Source organism: Cnephaeus nilssonii (assembly GCF_951640355.1).
Source record: "Cnephaeus nilssonii genome assembly, chromosome: 12".
Taxonomy (NCBI): domain Eukaryota; kingdom Metazoa; phylum Chordata; class Mammalia; order Chiroptera; family Vespertilionidae; genus Cnephaeus; species Cnephaeus nilssonii.
Window position 1 is genome coordinate 27,079,557 of NC_137083.1, and position 20,344 is coordinate 27,099,900.

The window sequence follows — 20,344 nt, forward strand, 5'->3', positions numbered from 1 at the left end:
AAGAAATTATATCGAAGCATTATTAAAACCTTTTTGCCCAAATCATTGTCACCTTGAATTAAATACATGGCTCCAGCCAAATATAGATGTTAGACCATATAAGATGCTCAAAATTGACAGAGTGACAAATTTATGTGAAAGCATTACCAAATATATAATAGCTTCAAACCATTATGTATCTTCTCAGCTCCTGTCAAGGGATGGGCAGCTGAGAAATTTATTTATGTTATAAAGGGTCTTCATCTTTGAATAATGGGGAAATCTGTAAGATAAGTTAAAAAGACCGGTTTGGTAGGATAGATATCATTCACCCTATTTGAGACAGGTGTTTCCATCTCCCTAGTGCCTCTCTCCGCCTTCCCCTCTCTTTCCTTCTCTCTCTCTCTCTCTCTCTCTCTCTCTCTCTCTCTCTCTCTCTCTCTCTCTCTCTCTCCCTCTCCCTCTCCCTCTCCCTCTCCCTCTCCCTCTCCCTCTCCCTCTCTCTCTCTCCCTCACACACATACATACACACACACAGAGTGTCTCTGGGCATGTAGTGGCTGATAAGCAGGAAGTCCTTCATGTGCTGCTTCTTGTAGAATGCTGGAGTACTCTGGATAAGATAAGAGACTGCCTCAGATGTGAACACAGTAAGTCTGTGGAGAGTGATAAGACCGTCTCCAGAGGAGAGTCCATTTGCCCAGATTAGCAAGAGCAGTTAACACAGCAGAGGCCCCTGGAAGTCTGGCTCATGAGGACCTGGGATTGAAAACCCTGTATGAGAAACATGCTTCTTCAGGGACTGTAAATGAGACAGCAAAAACTAATAAGAAGTGTTAGGAAACTGGGGCTCAGGTTGCTGTTATGAGCCTGTGGATGAAGATCATATGTCTACCAACTTTTCTTTTTAAAAAATGAAACTCATTTCTCACTCATTATGACCATCTGACTTGGAAGCTGGATTTGTTTCTGATCTAATGACAAAATGAAGAAATTTAAAAGCCATAATGAGATATCACCTCACACCTGTTAGATTGGCTATTATAAAACAAAACAAAAAAGAAATAACAAGTGTTGGTGAAAATATAGAGAAAAGGGAGCCCATAGGCACTGTTGGTGGGAAGGTAAATTGGTACAGCCACCAATAAAAAACATTAAGGAGGTTTCTCAAAAATAGAAAGAACTACCATATGACCCAGTGATTCCACTTCTGGATATTTATCCAAAGAAAATAAAAACACTGTCTCAAAAAGATATCTGCACCCCTATGTTCACTGCAGCATTATTTACTGAAACAACCTAAGTGTCCACTGAGGGATGAATGGATTTAAAAAATTTGGTTGATACATACAATTCAACCATGAGAAAGAAAGACATCCTGCCATTGGTGACAACATGGATAGACCTTGAAAACCTGCTAAGTGAAATAAGTAAGACACAGGAGGACAAATACTGTATGATCTCATTTATATATTGAATTGAAAAAAATACAAATTCATAGATACAGAGAATAAATTGGTGATTGCAAAGGCAGGGGATGGGGATGGGTGAAATGAGTAAAGGTAGGAAAAAAGAAATTTCCCAAGTCCTTTGTTCCATAGGCAATGCTAACTCATGGGTTTCCAAAAATGCAGTTCAAGTTAAAGTAGTATTTTTCCACTACTCTAAAAATATTAATTTCTTCATTCAATAAATATTTACTGAGTACTTACTTTATGTCAGGCATTAGGGGATTAATCACTGAACAAAAGACAAAAATGTCTTCTCTCCTGGGTGTTATATTTAGAAAATGAGAAGATAATTAAGTAAAATATAGTATGTAAATTCTTTTCTTTTTTTTTAATGAAGCAAGGAAGGGTGATGGAAAGCACTAGAGGAAGGACTGAAATTTCAAAAGGCTAGCCAAGAAAGGCCTCACTGAACTTGAATAAAAGGCTCAAGTGAGAGTGTGAGCTATGTGTCCAGAGAAAGAGCATTCCCAGCAGAAGGAATAGCTACTACAAAGACCTGATCCAGCAGCATTCCTGGCATGTTTGGGGAGCAGCAAGACCACGTGGATGGCTGGAGTGGAGTGAGCTGAGTGGGTGGAGGTAATGAGGGTTTTAAAAAAAGTAGAATGAGCATGTCAAGTAGGAATTTACCTAAGGACTTTGGCTTTGACTCTGAGTGAGATAAGAAATCATTGGAGGGCCTTGAGTAGAGTGATGTGATTGCACTTAAATTTAAACAGGATAATGTTGGCTGCTGTGTTGAAAACAGAGTGCATGAGAGATGGTGAGGGTATGACAAGGGGTGAGGAAAGCGAGAAAGTAATAGTATCAATGGATTAAAGGTCTTGGTGTTAAAGAAATATAGAGTTTGAGCACTAAACGCAGTGAATCTTAGGAGCAGGAGATGGTGAAATGTTTGAATCTGAGATGATGGAAGGCTTGTAGGTAATATGATTCTATTAGTTACCTAGGGCCACTGTAACCAAGTACTACAAATTGAGTGGCTTATACAACAAAAATATATTGTCTCACAGTTTTGGAGGCTGGATGTCTTCAAGATTAAGGAATTGGTTGATTTCTTCTGAAGGATGGGGAAGAATGTGCTCCATGCGTCTCCCTTAGCTTCTGATGGTTTGTTGTCAATCTCTGGCATTCCTTGGCTTATAGAGGCATCACCCTGACCTCTGCCTTCATCTTCACATGATGTTATCCCTATACATGTGCCTCTGTGTCCAGATTTCCCTTTCTGATAAAGATACCAGTCATGTTGAATTGGGCCCACTCTAATGACCTCCGGTTAACTAGTTACATCTGCAATCACCCCTATCTCCAAACAAGCTCACATTCTGTGGTACTGAAGCTAATAATTCAACACATGAATTTTGGGGGGTCACAATTAAACTCATAACAATTATGATAAGGCCAATAGTGTGACCAGGAGAGTGGAGATGGATGGAGGTCAAGATCATTAGACAAGAGGCAGTCAAGAGGATGCAAGGCCAATGTATTGAAATGATCATCTACGTATCTATTGAGCCACCAAAAATTATGACAGGAATAGTGTCTGAGGGCATGAGTGTCTCTTCCCTTCAGCTGTCTACAGAATGGAGGTCAAAATACATTAAAATGTATAAAAAGCAAATACTCAGCAAACTCTCAAAGCCTGAAATATTTTAACACTGAAATTTAAAATAACATGAAAGTCATATTTTTTATTCTGCCTTCTATCTAAGGGACTTCAAAAATCTTCTATTATCTCTATTATATCATGTTGAAAAAGTGAAACTTAAGACTGTTTTGCCTTTATCCATCCCCTCCACCTAGATTTGACATTCTTGGTAGTGTTAGTGCTGGGAGGCAGTCTTACACAAAAATTAGTGAGGCATCAGCTAAGAGGGGACACCCATTTATCAGCCACAATCTGTCTTGGTTCTATGCTGACATCCTTTGAGAAATAACTCATTTCACTGTTCCTCAGTAGTGTTCACCACCATGCCATGAATTCAAATAATTCCTACCTCGGTGGTCCACTCATTCTTTGTTTCAAAAGGCTGTAAATCTTTTTTTCCCACCAGAGGGGTCCCTGAAGACATTCCTAATATTATTTTTCTTTCTCATCCAATTTTCAACTCTGCCATTGTTATACAGTCATCTCCTGCAAACATCTAGCATTGTAGGGAGGGGTGGCAAGCTGTCCAGGGTTATTCATTCTGTTACTGACAACCCTTGAGACGGTCTTAGTTTCTGATTTTCATGCCACAGGGACCTAATGACACTGGTGAGGCTGTCAATCCCAGATTCCCTGATGAATGGGCAAGGCACAGGTCAGCTCCTCTCTGGAATACACCACATCTATTAGCACCCCTGCCTGGTCTCACCTCTGGTTTAACTGATGGCAGTTTGCATAAACAAATAAAATTTTAAGTCTCTGTTTCTTCTCTAAGGTTCTTCCTTCTCTCTAGCTCCTGGGATCTGAGTCTGTTAGAGTGAGGACTGTTGTAGAAGGCAGACTAAAATAGTTCTGTCTGATAAATATCCTTCCTAATCTTTCTATGTTATGCTTTGGTTAAAGCCTTTCGTCTTTATGAATGTACATGATGGTTTTATACATATTCTGTGGATATATGAAAAGTGTATATGCTTTGTATTTTCTTTCTTTATAATGTATCGTTTTGTTTGATCCTTAATGCTTTTAGTTTACTTATCCTTATAATACCTTTACTTTCCTATTTCCCTTATTTAAACAACATTGTTGATTCATCTTTTTAATTCTGAGTCAATAGGACTGGGTTGGGGTCTGAAAATTTACATTTCTAGCAAGCTTCCACGTGATGCTGATGCTGCTGATCTAGAGATTACACTGTGAGAACTGCTCTCAACCTTATCTGTACAATAGGATATTCCGGACAATTTTTAAAAAGTACTAACGCCTAATCTCCACTCCACTCCCTCAACCAATTAAATCAGTTTCAGAATGTGGAGTCCCAGTGAGCCAAGGTTGAGAACCTCTGATCTCGAGTGTTTCAGGATATTCAAAAGTTGCAATTCAACCGAGACATAATTGTAGGACCTTCATTACTCTCACATCAATACTTTAGGCTAAAATGGTTTTAACAAAGTTAAAAACTCATACTATTTTCCTTATCTAATTTCAGGCCTGCCAGCCCAGTGTGAACTACAGCTAACTCTATAGTACCTCTGAGGGCCGCAAGACTTAGCCAACCAAATCAGTTATCTAACATTTTGCTGTCACATCCCCCAAAGCTCCAGTCTTGTCAGCCTAACAGTTTGAGTTCCGAAAGACAAGTGATGAGTTAACCAACTGCCTTATTACTGTGTAACAAAAATGGCCAGCTTCCTAGCTGTGGATGTAGTTTCCTATTCTCCAACCCACATCTAATTATCCAGTTTTGTATTTTAAAGTTTATTTGCAATATTCAACTATGTGAACTAATTTCTGTATTATTTAAGATTCTGGTTTTGAGTTATGAAAAAAAGCAACTTTCACCAAGTTAAGCTTAAAAGGGAAAATTATTATAAGGATAAAGGTGTATGCCACCCTAATTAGCAGCTACTGCTTATGTCATAATCACAATCATAATCATATAGGAAACAAGGGCGCTAATTGGAACTATAAAAGTTAAAATAAGTACCAAGCAGTTTTAAGGCTCAACCTTGAACAGTATTTTATATATGCTGTTTATATGAAATTACATACATAATTGGCTCTGACTTCGATGATAAAGTATCATACTAAAATACTTGTTGTATTACTTTTTCCAAGGAAGAAAGTTGCAGCTGTGATATGAGTGAACAAGTAAATCTACCTGAAATGATCAAAGACTGGAACAAAGAGCGTGTGAAACAATGGGTAACAGAAGACCTTAAGATCGATGAGAAATATGGGCAAATTCTATTCAATGAAGAAGTGACAGGATTAGTCCTGCAGGAATTAACTGAAAAGGACCTTAGAGACATGGGGCTACCACGGGGTCCAGCACTTTTGATAAAACGCATGTATGACAGATTGAATAATATTTTCCCTGAAAATCACAATCAGGATTCCGGACAATTAGAGCATACAAAAACCTCCAAAAAACACCAAAAAAAGCCACAACAGACACAAAAAGAAGAAGAACAATCAATGCCATCCAATATTGATCATAATATTAGAGAGACCAGAGATACCAAAGAACAAGAATCTGTTCTTACAAAAGAAAATGCATTAAATGAAGTAGTGACCACTAAAGACAAAAAAAAGAAAAAGCTAAAAGCTGAGCAGTTGACTTGTATGCCATATCCTTTTGATCAGTTCCACAGCAGCCATCGTTACATAGAACATTATATTCTTATACAACCTGAAACAGGACCACTCAATCTCATAGACCCAATACATGAGTTCAAATCCCTCACAAATACAGAAACAGCCACAGAAAAGGACATTAAGATGAAATTTAGCAATGAAGTCTTCCGATTTGCATCAGCTTGTATGAATTCACGCACCAATGGCACCATCCATTTTGGCGTCTTGGACAAACCCCATGGAGCCCATGGAGAAATTGTTGGTATGGAAGTCACCAGTAAAGATGCCTTCATTGACCACTTCAATATAATGATCAAACAGTATTTTGAAGAAAGTGAGATCAATGAAGCTAAGAAGTGCATTCGGGAGCCAAGGTTTGTCGAAGTCCTTCTGCAGAACAACACACCATCTGACAGATTTGTCATTGAAGTAGATGTTATTCCAAAACACTCTGTATGTAAAGAAAAGTATTTCTACATTAAGATGCAAAACTGTAAAGCTGAAATATGGAAACAAAACCAAGATGCTTCACTGTTTGTGAGAGATGGGGCTAGCTCTAAGGATATCCTGGCCAATGTCAAGCAACGGGATAAGGATTTCAAAGCGTTTACAAATGAAGTAAAGTCACTAGCAGTATCGAGAAAAGAGGCTGAAGAAGAATATGAAAGAAAGGCAAATAAAAAGGAGAGTGAAGGACAAAAGCTGGTTAAACTTCTCATAGGAAACCGAGAGTCACTGGATAATTCATACTATAGTTGGTACATTCTTGTAACAAATAAATGCCATCCAAACCAAACAAAGTACTTAGATTTTCTAAAGGAAATTAAATTGTTTGCTGTTTTGGAGTTTGATCCTGAATCTGAGAGCAAGGGGGTGGCCAAAGCTTACAAAAGAAGCCGGGTAGCAAACCTTCACTTTCCAAATCAATATGAGGAAAAGACTACTACAAGAGAGGCAATTTCTAGCCTGAATCTTTTCGATCAGCCCAGCTGGATCTTCTGCAATGGCAGATCAGACTTGAAAAAGGAGAGGTATAAGCCTCTAGAACCACACTTATGGCAGAGAGAAAGGGCTTCTGAAGTCAGGAAACTTATTTTATTTCTCACAGATGAAAATCTAATGAGAAGAGGGAAATTTTTGGTAGTATTTCTATTACTCTCTCTGGTGGAAAGCCCAGGAGATCCACTCATTGAAACCTTCTGTGCTTTCTACCAAGCTCTGAAAGGAATGGAAAGTATACTGTGTATCTGTGTAGACTCACAGATTTATCAACGATGGAAAGATCTACTACGAGCAAGACTGACAATAACAGATGAATTAACAAACCATAGTATTTCCACTTTAAATTTAGAATTGATAAACAGTACTATCCTTAAACTAAAACCAGTCACTCGGTCATCAAGAAGGTTTTTGCCCTCCCCTGGATCATCTTCGGTTATCCTGGAGAAAAAGGAAGAGGATGTCTTGACTGCACTGGAAATTCTCTGTGAAAATGAGTGTAAAGACACAGATATCGAGAAAAATAAATCTAAATTCCAAGAACTTCAGAAAACCAAAGAAGAGCACTTTTATCGAGGTGGCAAAGTATCTTGGTGGAACTTCTATTTTTCTTCTGAAAACTATTCTTTACCCTTTGTCAAAAGAGACAATTATGAAGACCTTAAAGTTCTGATAGAGGAATGTGCAAAGTCTCCTAAACCAATATTTGTAAAAATCATCAATCTTTATCATCATCCAGGCTGTGGGGGTACAACATTGGCTATGAATGTTCTGTGGGACCTTAAGAAAAACTTCAGGTGTGCTGTGTTAAAAAACAAAGCAACTGACTTTAAAGAAACTGGAGAACAAGTAACCAAGTTGATTACCTATAAGGCAACTAGCCATCAGGATTACATTCCTGTACTTCTCCTAGTAGATGATTTTGAAGAACAGGAAAATGTCTACATTCTACAGAATACCATCCATTCCATTTTAGTAGAGAAGGGTTTGAGATATGAAAAAACACTGGTAATTATCTTGAACTGTATGAGATCCCAGAATCCTGATGAAAGTGCAAAATTAGCAGATAGTATTGCACTAAAATACCAACTTTCTGACAAGGAACGAAGAGCTTTTGAAGCCAAACTGGAGGAAATTGAAAAGCAACACAACGACTGTGAAAATTTTTATTCCTTCATGATCATGAAAGAAAATTTTGATGAAGCATATATAGAAAATGTAGTCAAGAATATCCTAAAAGGACAGAATATTGACAGCAAGGAAGCACAACTCATTTCTTTCCTGGCTCTACTCAACTCTTATGTTACTGACTTTACAATTTCAGTGTCACAGTGTGAAATATTTTTGGGAATCACAGGCACTAGTACACCCTGGAAACCTGAAAGCCTAGAAGACAAGATGGGAACCTATTCCACACTTCTAATAAACACAGAAATGGCAGAATATGGGGCATGTGCAGGCGTGCGCATCATACACCCTCTGATTGCCAGTTGCTGTCTAAAAGAACTAGAAAGAAGCTATCACTTGGATAAATGTCAAATTGCTTTGAAGATATTAAAAGAGAATTTATTCTATAATTCTGGAATAGGAAGAGACAAATTTCAACATGATGTACAAACTCTTCTGCTTACAAGACAGCGCAAAGAGTATGGAGATGAAACAGACACTTTGTTTTCTCCGTTAATCGAAGCTTTACAGAATGATGAAGTTGAAAGGGTGTTGACTGAAGGAACTCTTCGATTCCCACAAAATGCATTTATTTGTCAGGCCTTAGCAAGACATTTCTACATTAAAGAGAAGAACTTTGACACTGCTCTGAACTGGGCAAGTATGGCCAAAAAGAGAGCACCTAAAAATTCCTATATCTCAGATACACTTGGTCAGGTCTACAAAAGTAAAATCAAATGGTGGTTGGATGCAAACAAAAACTGTAGGGATATCACTGTAAATGATCTAACACATTTTCTAGAAGCTGCAGAAAATGCATCAAGAGCTTTCAAAAAATCCCAAGAGCAAACTGATAGGAAAGACTATGAAACAGAGACTTGGTCACAACAGAAGTCCAAAAGAAAATATGACATGTATAATACAGCTGGTTTCTTGGGTGAAATAGAAGTTGGTCTTTACACTATTCAGATTCTTCAGCTCACTCCCTGTTTTCACAAAGAAAATGAATCATCTAAAAAAATTATGGCAGAATTTTTATCAGCAAAGTGGGATATTCCTACAAAAACAAAAAATGAATATTATTTGGCTCTGTCTAAGTTCACTTCCTACTTACAAAATTTACAATCAGATATGAAAAAGTGCTTTGACTTTTTTACTGATTATATGGGTCTTTTGAAAACAAGGAATATCCAAAAAGAAATAGCGGAGATCCTATTAAGCAAGAAAATCAGTCGTTGTTTCCGTAAATATAGGGAACATTTCTGCCATGTGGATGTGGGTCCATTACCAAGCAAAGAGAGTCAGTTACTCCAAGAGGAGAATTACAGGAGAGATCTAGAAGCTTTGAAAGCAGATAGTTTTTCTGGACTTCTAGAATATCTTAATCCAAATCACAAAGAGGCTGCAATCATTATGGAAAGCATAGTGAACAAATACACTTTCCTCTTTAGGGAAAATCCAAACAAACGGCTGGCAAAGGAGAAACAAAATTTCATTTTGGCCAACATTATTCTCAATTGTCTAAAACCCAATTCTAAGTTTATTCAGCCACTTACCACACTTAAAAAACATCTCAGAGAAGTGTTACAATTTGTAGAACTAAGTCACCAATACCCAGACCCTTATTTCTTGGCCTGCCTCCTGTTCTGGCCAGAAAATGAAGAGCTAGATGAAGATTCCAAGCTAATGGAAAAGTATGTTTCATCCTTAAATAGAGCCTTCAGGAGACAGTACAGGAGCATGTGCAGGTCCAAGCAGCCAAGCACACTTTTCTACCTAGGGAAGAAAAGGGGTCTCAACAGTCTTGTTCACAAGGCTGAGATAGAGCAGTACTTCAGTAAAGAACAAAATATAAATTCCTTCTGGCAGAGTGGAGATGTGTGGAAAAAAGAGGGAGTCAAAAACCTCCTGCGCCGTCTCACTGGTCTGGCTGAAGGCAAGAAAATCTCTATTGAATATGGAACAGAGAAAAAAATAAAAATACCAATGATGTCTGTTTATTCAGGTCCACTCAGAAGTGGTGGCAACATAGAAAGAGTGTCCTTCTATCTAGGGTTTTCCATTGAAGGCCCTCTAGCATATGACATAGAAGTTATTTAAGAAGATATATTAGCTCAAATATGTTTATTCATATTTCTCTCTGATCTTATTCCCTCTATCCCCATGGCATTTTAATGGCATTATTAGCTTACCTCTGATCACAGATTTTGCTTTCGTCTCCCCCAGCAAATTAAAAGTCTTTGTAGGACATTAAACATGTCTACACACAGAACTTGGCACACTGTAGAGTCAATTGTTCAATGTTTTAAATATGCACTTTCAGACTAACATATTTAATTAAGAAGTTTTAATTGATATCCACTGGTGACATCATTACTGGTTGTATGTCAATAAAATCTGTTTAAATTCTATCACGCTTATGAATTTTCTGAATTATGAATTATTCCTTCACTGTGAAAGCAGAGATTTAAATTAGATGAGTATGGAAGAGAAAGCCCCTCCTTAGTTTATTGAACTAAAAAACAGAGATCCACACCAGAGTGCCACTTCCTCATCTTGGTATCAATAAAAATGTATGTGGAAGGTAAACATTCTGTTCCCATCCCCCACCTACCCCTACACACACACACACACACACACACACAATTCCTTATACTCCTTGCCCTTCTCTCAATTCGTTGCTATGGGAGGGGGATGAGAGAAGACAACCAAGTAGCCACAAACTTGAATTCCATCCATCTTCTTGCTCCCATTTGGTACAGATGAAACTGTTTCCCCATTCTTGCCTCCTGTCAACACAGTCTTAGTTCCACCTGTTCTTTAGATCCCAACTCCCTGGCTTCTTTTTTCATTTACTACCCTCTTTACTTCTCAGCCTGTGCTATATGAATGCTGTTTTCTCTGTCAAATAATTCCTTATTTTCACCCAACATTTTCAGAATATGGCTATTCTAATTTCTCCATCACACTCAGTTAAGTAACCAACCACCAAGAAGTCTCCCCTGACCACTGTAACCCCTGCCTGATTAGGTAACTTCCTCATGGCAATATGTGCTCTCAGCTTTCCTGCTGGGAATGCCATCTCCAGAAGCTTGTTCCTGGACTTAACACCAGCCAGAACAGCCACAAACAGCTCAGAGGCTCAGATTTTAAGAGAGATTTATTGCCTATGAAGTGAAACACATCATAATATAGATGAAACGGAATACTTAACAAATACTGTATCTATTTATTTATCCATTACTCTATATCTCCCTATAATATAACTTAGAAATTACAGGCTTTAAACCCAATTCCTCTTGTCATCAAGATGTCTATTTCCCATCAGGATTCTTTTCACCAGTTTCTATGAATCTTTGGGGAATACTCACATTCTCCACGAATAGGTCCCTGTTGTTAGAAGCCACATCTGCTGCTGAACCTGCTCCAAATTGCTGCTTCCCTCTTCTGCAGTCCACCTGCCCATTTGGTAGCAGGCTCCCCCAAGTGGCTACCCACCCCAAAGTGCTCACAGGCCAGTCCCTTCATCCTTCATAACTCAGCTAAGACTGGGCTACAGTATTTAGTTACACTTAACTAAAGGCTTGACATAAGAGGGAAAAAGTTATAATAGAAGGATGGAACCTGTTACATATTCCTGTCATCCTTGACTACCCTCAGAGTTTATAGGCCCAGCTCCTGTACAAGGTTTTTTAAGGGGCTTCCCTCTCCTCAGCACCTCTTTCAATAACCATGTTGTAGGGTAGCCCTTGCTCAACTCTCCCAGATGAGACAACCCCTAAACACCAACCCTTGACTGGGATATTAGGCTATAGACCAGGCGTCCTCAAACTACGGCCCGCGGGCCACATGCGGGTGTTTTTGCTGTTTTGTTTTTTTACTTCAAAATAAGATATGTGCAGTGTGCGTAGGATTTTGTTCATAGTCTTTTTTAAACTATAGTCCGGCCCTTCAATGGTCTGAGGGACAGTGAACTGGCCCCGTTTAAAAAGTTTGAGGACCCTGCTATAGACCCTCTAAGGTCCCCTGAAAGAATTATGTGTGTTTTTTTTCTGAAAAGAAATATAAAACGCAGAGATGTCACCCCACCCACAATCAGGACAAGGTATTACATTATTGTGCAGAGAAGTTCAACCCCTCTTTTCAGAAGAGATTCTTTACTCTTGTAGAATCAAAGAGCCCATTGAAATGCTTTCCCCAGAACAAATGCTTAGTCTGTCTTCAAAGGTGAATTTGTATTCTATCTACAGGAAATTTTAGTCTTAAATTCCATTCCTATCATCTATATTTCAAAAATAATGGGGTCCAATTTCTGCTCAGGAAAGTCCATTAAAAATAAAAACAATCTTAACTGATTTTTAAATATATCCTATCTAATTAAAGAGAAACATGCAAATTGGCCATACCTCCGCTACACCCACCAGCCAATCAGAGCGAGTATGCAAGTTAACCCAACTAAGATGTCAGCAGACACAGAGCTGGAGTGAGCAGGAGGCTTGGGTTGCCCCCAGCGATAGAGGAAGCCAAGCTTCCTGCCCGCCCTGGCGGACCCTGGCCTCTGCTCATGGCTACAAAGTTTCAATTGTAAAAGATAAATAAATCCCAGATACATGCTTCCAGCCGGCCCCGGCCTCCACTCAAGGAGGTGCTGAAAAAAAAAAAAAAGAAAAAAAGGAGGGTCTGGGAGCTTGGGTCACTGGAGGGTGATCAGGCCAGGATGGGACAGCAGTTGTGGGTGATCAAGCTGGTGGGGGGTGGGGCCATTGGGGGTAAGCAGACTAGCAGGGAAGCCAGTTGGGGGCGAGCAGGCCAGTGGGGAGGGAAAGTGGGGGCCAGCATGCCAGCAGGGGGGCAGTTGGGGGTGAGCAGGCTGGCATGAGGGGCATTTGGGGGCAAGCAGGCTGGCAGTGGGGGGCAGTTGGGGGCAAGCAGGCCGGCAGGCAGAGTGGTTAGGGGCAATCAGGCAGGCAGGCAGGCAGGCAGGAGAGCAGCTGGAGCCAGCAGTCCTGGATTGTGAGAGGGATGTCCGACTGCCGGTTTAGGCCCGATTCCTGTAAACTGGCAGTAGGACATCCTTCGAGGGGTCCCAGATTGGAGAGGGTGCAGGCTGGGCTGAGGAACACCCCCTCTCCCCCCGTGCAGTATGTAATTGATTTCAGAGAGACAGGGAGAGGGAAAGAGAGATAGAAACATCAATGATGAGAAAGAATCACTGATGTGCTGCCTCTTGCATGCCCCCTAGTAGGGATCAAGCCCACAACCGCAACCTGGGCATATTCCCTGACAGGGAATCAAACCGGTGATCTCCTGGTTCCTGGGTCAATGCTCAACTGCTGAGCCACACCTGGCTGGGCACTGATTCTTTTCTTCAAACTTCCTCACCTTTCTTTCTCTCTCTCTCCTCTCTCCCTCTCTCTTTTCTTTGAATTGCCATTGGGGAAAACAAAGTATGAAAAGAAATTGTTGGACTAAGTATTTGTGATACTGAGTTACCACTTTTTTCCTCAGCTCCCTACTCAAGAGGATTCAGTATCCTCAGGTTATTTGCAGCTTGCTCAGGGCTCCACGTACTCCATAAATCATCAGCTCTACTCACATAGGTAAATTAACTCACAACTGATAACAGCACAACAAATGGTTGCCTCAGTAGGTCTTATAATTTGGAAACAGGGTAAACCAAGACAGCCAGTGGGAAAAGTTCATACTTAGAAAATAGACAGGCTTACAATGCAAGTCAAATTGTGAGAGTCATTCATCCAGCCAGTATACATAGGTAAGTTAGAACTCTGGTTTTCTCATTTGCAAGATGAGGAAAATAAACTTGTTTTGCAAGCATCTTATGAGGATTAAACTGGATAGTATATCTTACATGTCTGCCACTCAGAAGGCTCTTATTAGGAAGCAAATTTAAACATCTTTATTGAGATAACTCACATACCATAAAATTCTCCCATTTAAAGTACATAATTCAGCCCTGGCTGGTTTTCCTCAGAGGGTCGTGGGTTTGTACCTCAGTTGAGGGTTCAATCCCTGCCCCCAGTCAGGGCACATGTAGGAGGCAACCAATCAATGTTCCTCTGTCATGTTGTCATTGATGTGTGTGTTTTTTTCTCTCTCTCCCCCCTCCTCTCTCCCTTCCATTCTATCTGAAAACCAATGGAAAAAAAATATCCTCACATGAGAATTAAAAGAAAAAAATTAAGTACACAATTCAATGTCTGTTAGTATATCGTTAGCACCATCAGCACAATCAATTTTAGAACACTCTCATCACCCCAAAAGAAACCATGCACCCACAGCACTCAATCACCATTCACCCCTTCCCCTAACCCCTGGCAAGAACTCTCTGTCTCTATGGATTTGCCTATTCTGGACATTTCATATAATTGGAGTCATACAATATGTGGTCTTTCATGAATGGCTTTTTTCACTTTGCATAATGTTTTCAAGGTCATCCATGTAGTATCATGTATCAATTCTTCATTCCTTTTTATTGTCACATAAATTTTCATTGTATAAATAGACCACATTTTGTTTAGAATTAAAGGCAATTTACTTTTATAAAACACTAAATAAATGGTTTTATTAATCTAAGAAGGGTGTATTTTACCAACTTTGCTTGAACTTAAACACTGTGTTGCTCCATTTCAGTCTTTGGTAAAAGGGACTTAGTCACTGATACTCTAATTCAAGCCCCTTCCCCTAACCACACAACCTTCGTTTTCTCACACTATAGTGTTTATCCATTTTCCAACACTCATCCTCATATACAGGTATATTGCATTACATCAATTTATATGCTTTTAATTAAAAACAATATTTCTTCAATAGTTAAAAAACTAATTATCACATTGGTAACAGGGAACATAACAAAACATACCCGTAGTTCTTTTAGTTAATGCTCATGTCCAAATTAAGTATAAAGTAAAAAAAAAAAATTATACCCAGGATGTTTCTTCAAACAATTTGAAATGTTTAGTTTTTCATTCTTATTTGAGAGAGGAAATATTATTCCTATCAAATATGCATGAGTGATCTAAGAGGCAGAGTATCTTTAAACGTGGTTGGCTTCTACTGAGTACTATGAAGCCAATAGGGCTCAGTAAAAGCCAGCCATGTTTACTAGTAAATATCTCATCAGGGGTGAAAAAATATAAACTGTTTATATCACCAAATCCCTTGTAGAATAATCATTGTATTTTCCCATATTAACAATGCTTTCAATATGTCCTCAAAACATATGATGAAATAAACAGACACTGGATTAGAGAAAATTAAATTTATATTAAGTTTGGTATTCTTCTGAAGGGATAACTGGTATATTAGTTTGGAAATACCTATGATATGAAATCCACACCCAATGTGGGATTTATAAACATGTGAATAGTACTTAAAGTTAACAAATAGACTCTTAGCTAAGAGAAATGTAACAATAAGGAAGAAATTCTTAAAGAGAAGTCAAAGGTCAATGGCTTGCTTAAAGTTGAATAACCACATGCTCTAAGTCTAACCATTCTTTTTTTAAAACACATGTGAAATAGAGACTCTTGTCCAAGCATGCCTAGTCCCTGTGGGAAAGTTGGCCTTCTAGGGTAGACAGTTGACAATGTTGTGTCTGACGCTCATAGGGCACAAGCCAGTTCCTGAAGGGAGTCAGCTCTTCAAGGAGCTTCATGTATTCAAAAACTGAAGATGTGTATTGAAAATAAATAGCCACAGGAAGATTCAACTTGTTCTTACAGTCTTAGAAAAATGGAAAATATCATTCAAAGTGAGTCATGGTATATGATACACAGGTCCATCCAGAAAGAAAAATTAGTAATACCTAGAGAGTTAACAGTAAATATTATGCTCATTACAGATATTGCAAAAACATAAACATTTGCCAATGGGTGCCACATCTGACCATTCCTAAGAGGGTGAGAACATACTTGATATTATAACATCAGGCCAGGTATTATGGGTACCAATGATACTAAATCACCTGTTACTCACAGATGGAGGATGGGGGTAAAATTGTGGTGCCTGGCAGCCTCAGACTCATGATACTGATGTGCTGAATATCATTATTTCTTTACTAGAGGCCCGGTGCCCAAAATCCGTGCACGGGGGGGGGGGGGGGGGGGAGTGTCCCTCAGCCCAGTCTGCACTCTCTCCAATCTGGGACCCCTTGAGGGATGTCCGACTGCCTGTTTAGGCCCGATCTCGGTAGGATCGGTCCTAAACAGGCAGTCGGACATCCCTCTCACAATCCAGGACTGCTGGCTCCCAACTGCTTGCCTGCCTGCCTTCCTGATTGCCCCTAACTGCTACTGCCTGCCAGCCTGATCACCCCCTAACCACTCCCCTGACAGCCTGTTTGCTCCTAACTGCTCTCCCCTGCTGTCCTTATCACCCACAACTGCCCTCCCTTGCAGGCCTGTTCCCTCCCAACTACCCTCCCCTGCTGGCCATCTTGTGGCAGCCATCTTGTGTCCACATGGGAGCAGCCATCTTGTGTGTTGGAATGATGGTCAATTTGCATATTACTCTTTTATTAGATAGGATTCCTACACTAGCAGGTGAGATGACACAAGTTCCTTATTTCATTTTGACTTATACAGTGGCCTGACACACAGACTTACCATACCTTAAAGAGTACTGCTTCTGGTACAAGTTTTGACAAAGCCTTGACAGTTGTTTATAAAGTTAAACACACACCTATTTGATCAAGCAATTCCATGTCAAGGTTTTTACCAAAGAGAAATGAAGACACATGTCCACAAAAATACTTGTGCAAAAATAATCATAGCAGCTTTATTCATGACTACCAAAAACTGAAATAACTGGGATGGGATGTCTATTTAAAGGAAACTGGATAAATAAATTGTGTTATATTGACAAAACAGAATACATCTATAATAATAAAAGCGTAATATGCTAATTAGACAGGATGCCCTTCTGGCGGCGGGGGCCCAAGGCTGTGGTGACAGGGGCCGAGCCCCTTGCACGAATTTCATGCATCAGGCCTCTAGTTTGACAATAAGAAAAGAACAAACTACTGATACATGCAACACTAGAGCCAATCTCAATTACCTTATGTTGAATAAAAGAAGCCAGTCACAGAGGAGTATATGATTCTATATGTATGAACACCTGGAGCATGTACAACTAATCTCTGGTGGAAAATAAATCAGAAGAGTGGCTTCCTCTGGAGGACATTAGGAGTGACTGAGGAGGGACATGCCATACAGAAATATTTTATAACTATATTTTATTCCAGTTTGTCAAACTACTTGTGCCTTAGTCATATTAGCTAGGGTTCTCCAGAGAAACAGAACCAAGAGGATATAAATAAACATGGACATATGTGTGTGTACATATATATGTATCTATATATGCTTATATACATATCCCATATAATAAAAGGCTAATATGCAAATAGACCAAACAACCAAACAATCGGTAGCTATGATGTGCACTGACCACCAGGGGGCATGTGCAGAACATGGCGGGCGTTGGCCATGGAGGGATGGTGAAGCAGGTGAGTGGGGGCGCCAGACCAAGGCAGGGCGCCGGTCGCTGTCATCAAGGCAAGCCTCTGGTGGTTACTGAAAATTCTTTGCTCCCATGCACCATGGTCCTGCCTGGCGCACACACCTGCTGCCAGTGCTGGCCCCACTCGCACCCACAGCCAGTGCCAGAGCCACCACTTGCACTCGGCACCATCAGTGGATGCAAGCGGCAGCTGCCGGCCCTGATCGCCCCTGAAGGCTTCTCCCCCGCCCCCTGCTCCTGAGGGGCGATCAGGACAGCAGCCACCACTCGCATTTGCTGACAGCGCTGGCCCCAATCGCTTTGTACCTTCAACGGGTGCGTGTGGTGCCTTCAGCGCATGGGAGCGGCAGCAGTGGGAGCTGGGCTGCTGGCAGACAGGGGACCAGGGCCACAGTGGGAGGGGCTGGGCAGGGTCTTGGAGGATGGTCCAAGACATGCCCCTGTGCTTACCACAGCCTCGCGGCCCACAGTTCCTTTCAAGGTGCACTAATTCATGCACTGGGCCCCTAGTCCTATCTAATAAAAGAGTAATATGCAAATTAACCATCATTCCACTACACCCACAAGCCATGCCCACCAGCCAATCAGGAGCGAGTATGCAAATTAACCCAACCAAGATGGCTGCAGCCATGGAGCAAGCAGGAAGCTTGGGTTTCCTGGGTAATGGAGGAAGCCAAGCTTTCCACACACCCTGGCAAGTCCAGGCCTCCACTCAAGGCTACAAAATTTCAATTATAGAAGATAAATAAATCCCAACAAAAATGGCGGCAGCCACAGAGCTGGAGAGAGCAGGAGGCTTGGGTTGCCCCTGGTGATGGAGGAAGCCAAGCTCCCGCAGCCCTGGCCTGCCTTGGCCTCCACTACAAAGTTTCAATTATAGAAGATAAATAAATCCCAACAAAAATGGCTGCAGCGATGGAAAAAGCAGGAGGCTTGGCTCCGCTTAAGGCTACAAAGTTTCAATTATAGAAGATAAATAAATCCCAGATACCAGGGCCTCCGCTTGGGTCACCGGGGGGCGTGGCTGGCCTGCAAACCACCACAGGCCCCTCGCCCAGGCTGCCCCACGCCCCAAGGGAACCCCCACCCTGATCTGGGACACCATTCAGGGCAAACCAGCTCACCCCCACCCCCACCCGTGTACCAGGCCTCTATCCTATCTAATAAAAGAGTAATATGCAAATTGACAATCACTCCAACTCACAAGATGGCTGCCCCCATGTGGACACAAGATGGCTGCCACAAGATGGCCAGCAGGGGAGGGTAGTTGGGAGGGAACAGGCCTGCAAGGGAGGGCAGTTGGGGGCGATCAAGCCTGCAGGGCAGGGCAGTTAGGGGTGACCAGGCCAGCAGAGGAGGGAAGTTGGGGGCGACCGGGCCTGCAGGGAAGGGCAGTTGGGGGGGACCCAGGCCTGCAGGGGAGAGCAGTTGGGGGGGACCAGGCCTGCAGGGGAGGGCAGTTAGGGGCAAACAGGCTGGCAGGGGAGCAGTTAGGCATCAATCAGGCTGGCAGAGGAGTGGTTAGGGGGTGATCAGGCTGGCAGGCAGAAGCGGTTAGGGGCAATCAGGAAGGCAGGCAGGCATGCAAGCAGTTGGGAGCCAGCAGTCCTGGATTATGAGAGGGATGTCCGACTGCCCGTTTAGGCCCGATCCTACCGGTGTGTGTGGTGTCCTGTGGGCCCTACTGGGATTGGGCCTAAACGGGCAGTCGGACATCCCTCAAGGGGTCCCAGATTGGAAAGGGTGCAGGCTGGGCTGAGGGACACGCCCCCCCATGCACGAATTTCATGCACCGGGCCTCTAGTACTCTAGTATAAATATAATCTCTGTGCCTCACTTTCTTCAGCTGTAAAATGGAGATAAAAATAGCATCTACTTCAGAGGATTTTTACAAAGAGTAAGTTAACATTGCATGGTACATAGTAAGTGCCCAATAAATGTTTAAAACCCATATAAAAACCTGTGTGAATCAAAGTGGGATGTGGGAACCAAAAGCTAATTGAGTATACACAATAAGTATTAGCACCTGCTGTTAATTTTTTTAATGTTCATTGTTTTTGTGGCTCTTAGGCAGTTCTTTACCCTGAGACGGACCTTAAAAAGGTAAATCCCTGCAAAGTGGCCATGGGAGTGGGGGAGACTAACCCTGGTCTGCCTGCAGAACTAATTCAGAGACCCTTAGCATTTATAGAGGGCTCAAAAGTCTCTGAAAGCCATTCCTTTACACTTTAGAAAAATATCTGGATGGTTAGCCCACTTTGGAAGGCCAGGGCAAGACCAACCTAAGCTGATTCCTACCAGGAGCTCCACAAGGCTCCCAACAACAATGAAAACCAGTATTCCCAGAGGATCCACTCAGACTGTCCCAGAGTTTGTCTGTAGCCAAGACAACAGGGCTCTCGGCAGTCCTCAAAACTCTCAAGCAAAGAACAGATTTGAAACCTTTGGGCTTTAATCAAACAGACCAGAAGGTGGCAGAGTAATGGCTAAAAAAAAAAGAGAGAGAGAGAGAGAGAGAGAGAGAGAGAGAGAGAGAGAGAGAGAAAGGCATTTTACAGAGCAAAATAAACTTAGCTCTAGGAAAACGAAACTGAAAAGCAGCAGATGACGGGTTTCCTTTCTCATATCTGCCAGTTTCGACACACCCATTTCTGAGACACACCCTGTTGTTTCTGAGCCAGTTAGAGCTCAGACTGAGGTAAAAGCAGAGTATAAATAAACGTTCATGAAAACTCTAAAGAAGAAAATGTCTTTTTCTGACATTGTAGGAGGAAGAAAACACAGACATTACATGTTTTCTGCAATAAAATCCATGGTTTTCCTCCCATTTATGTAGAAGAAATTTGCAAGACAATCTGGGTAAGTACAA

The 20,344-nt window shown here is 41.3% G+C and overlaps 1 protein-coding gene across 1 annotated transcript in view; it reads left to right on the forward strand.

Moving 5' to 3' along the window:
• The window catches only part of LOC307107818 (uncharacterized protein), a 43,022-nt gene that overhangs the window by 5,685 nt on the left and 16,993 nt on the right, over window positions 1–20,344 (forward strand). The window contains exons 3-4 of the mRNA XM_079785331.1: window positions 5,254–10,029; window positions 19,546–19,578. Of these exons, the coding sequence (XP_079641457.1) occupies window positions 5,254–10,029; window positions 19,546–19,578 (4,809 nt within the window). The remainder of the gene's footprint in view (window positions 1–5,253; window positions 10,030–19,545; window positions 19,579–20,344) is intronic.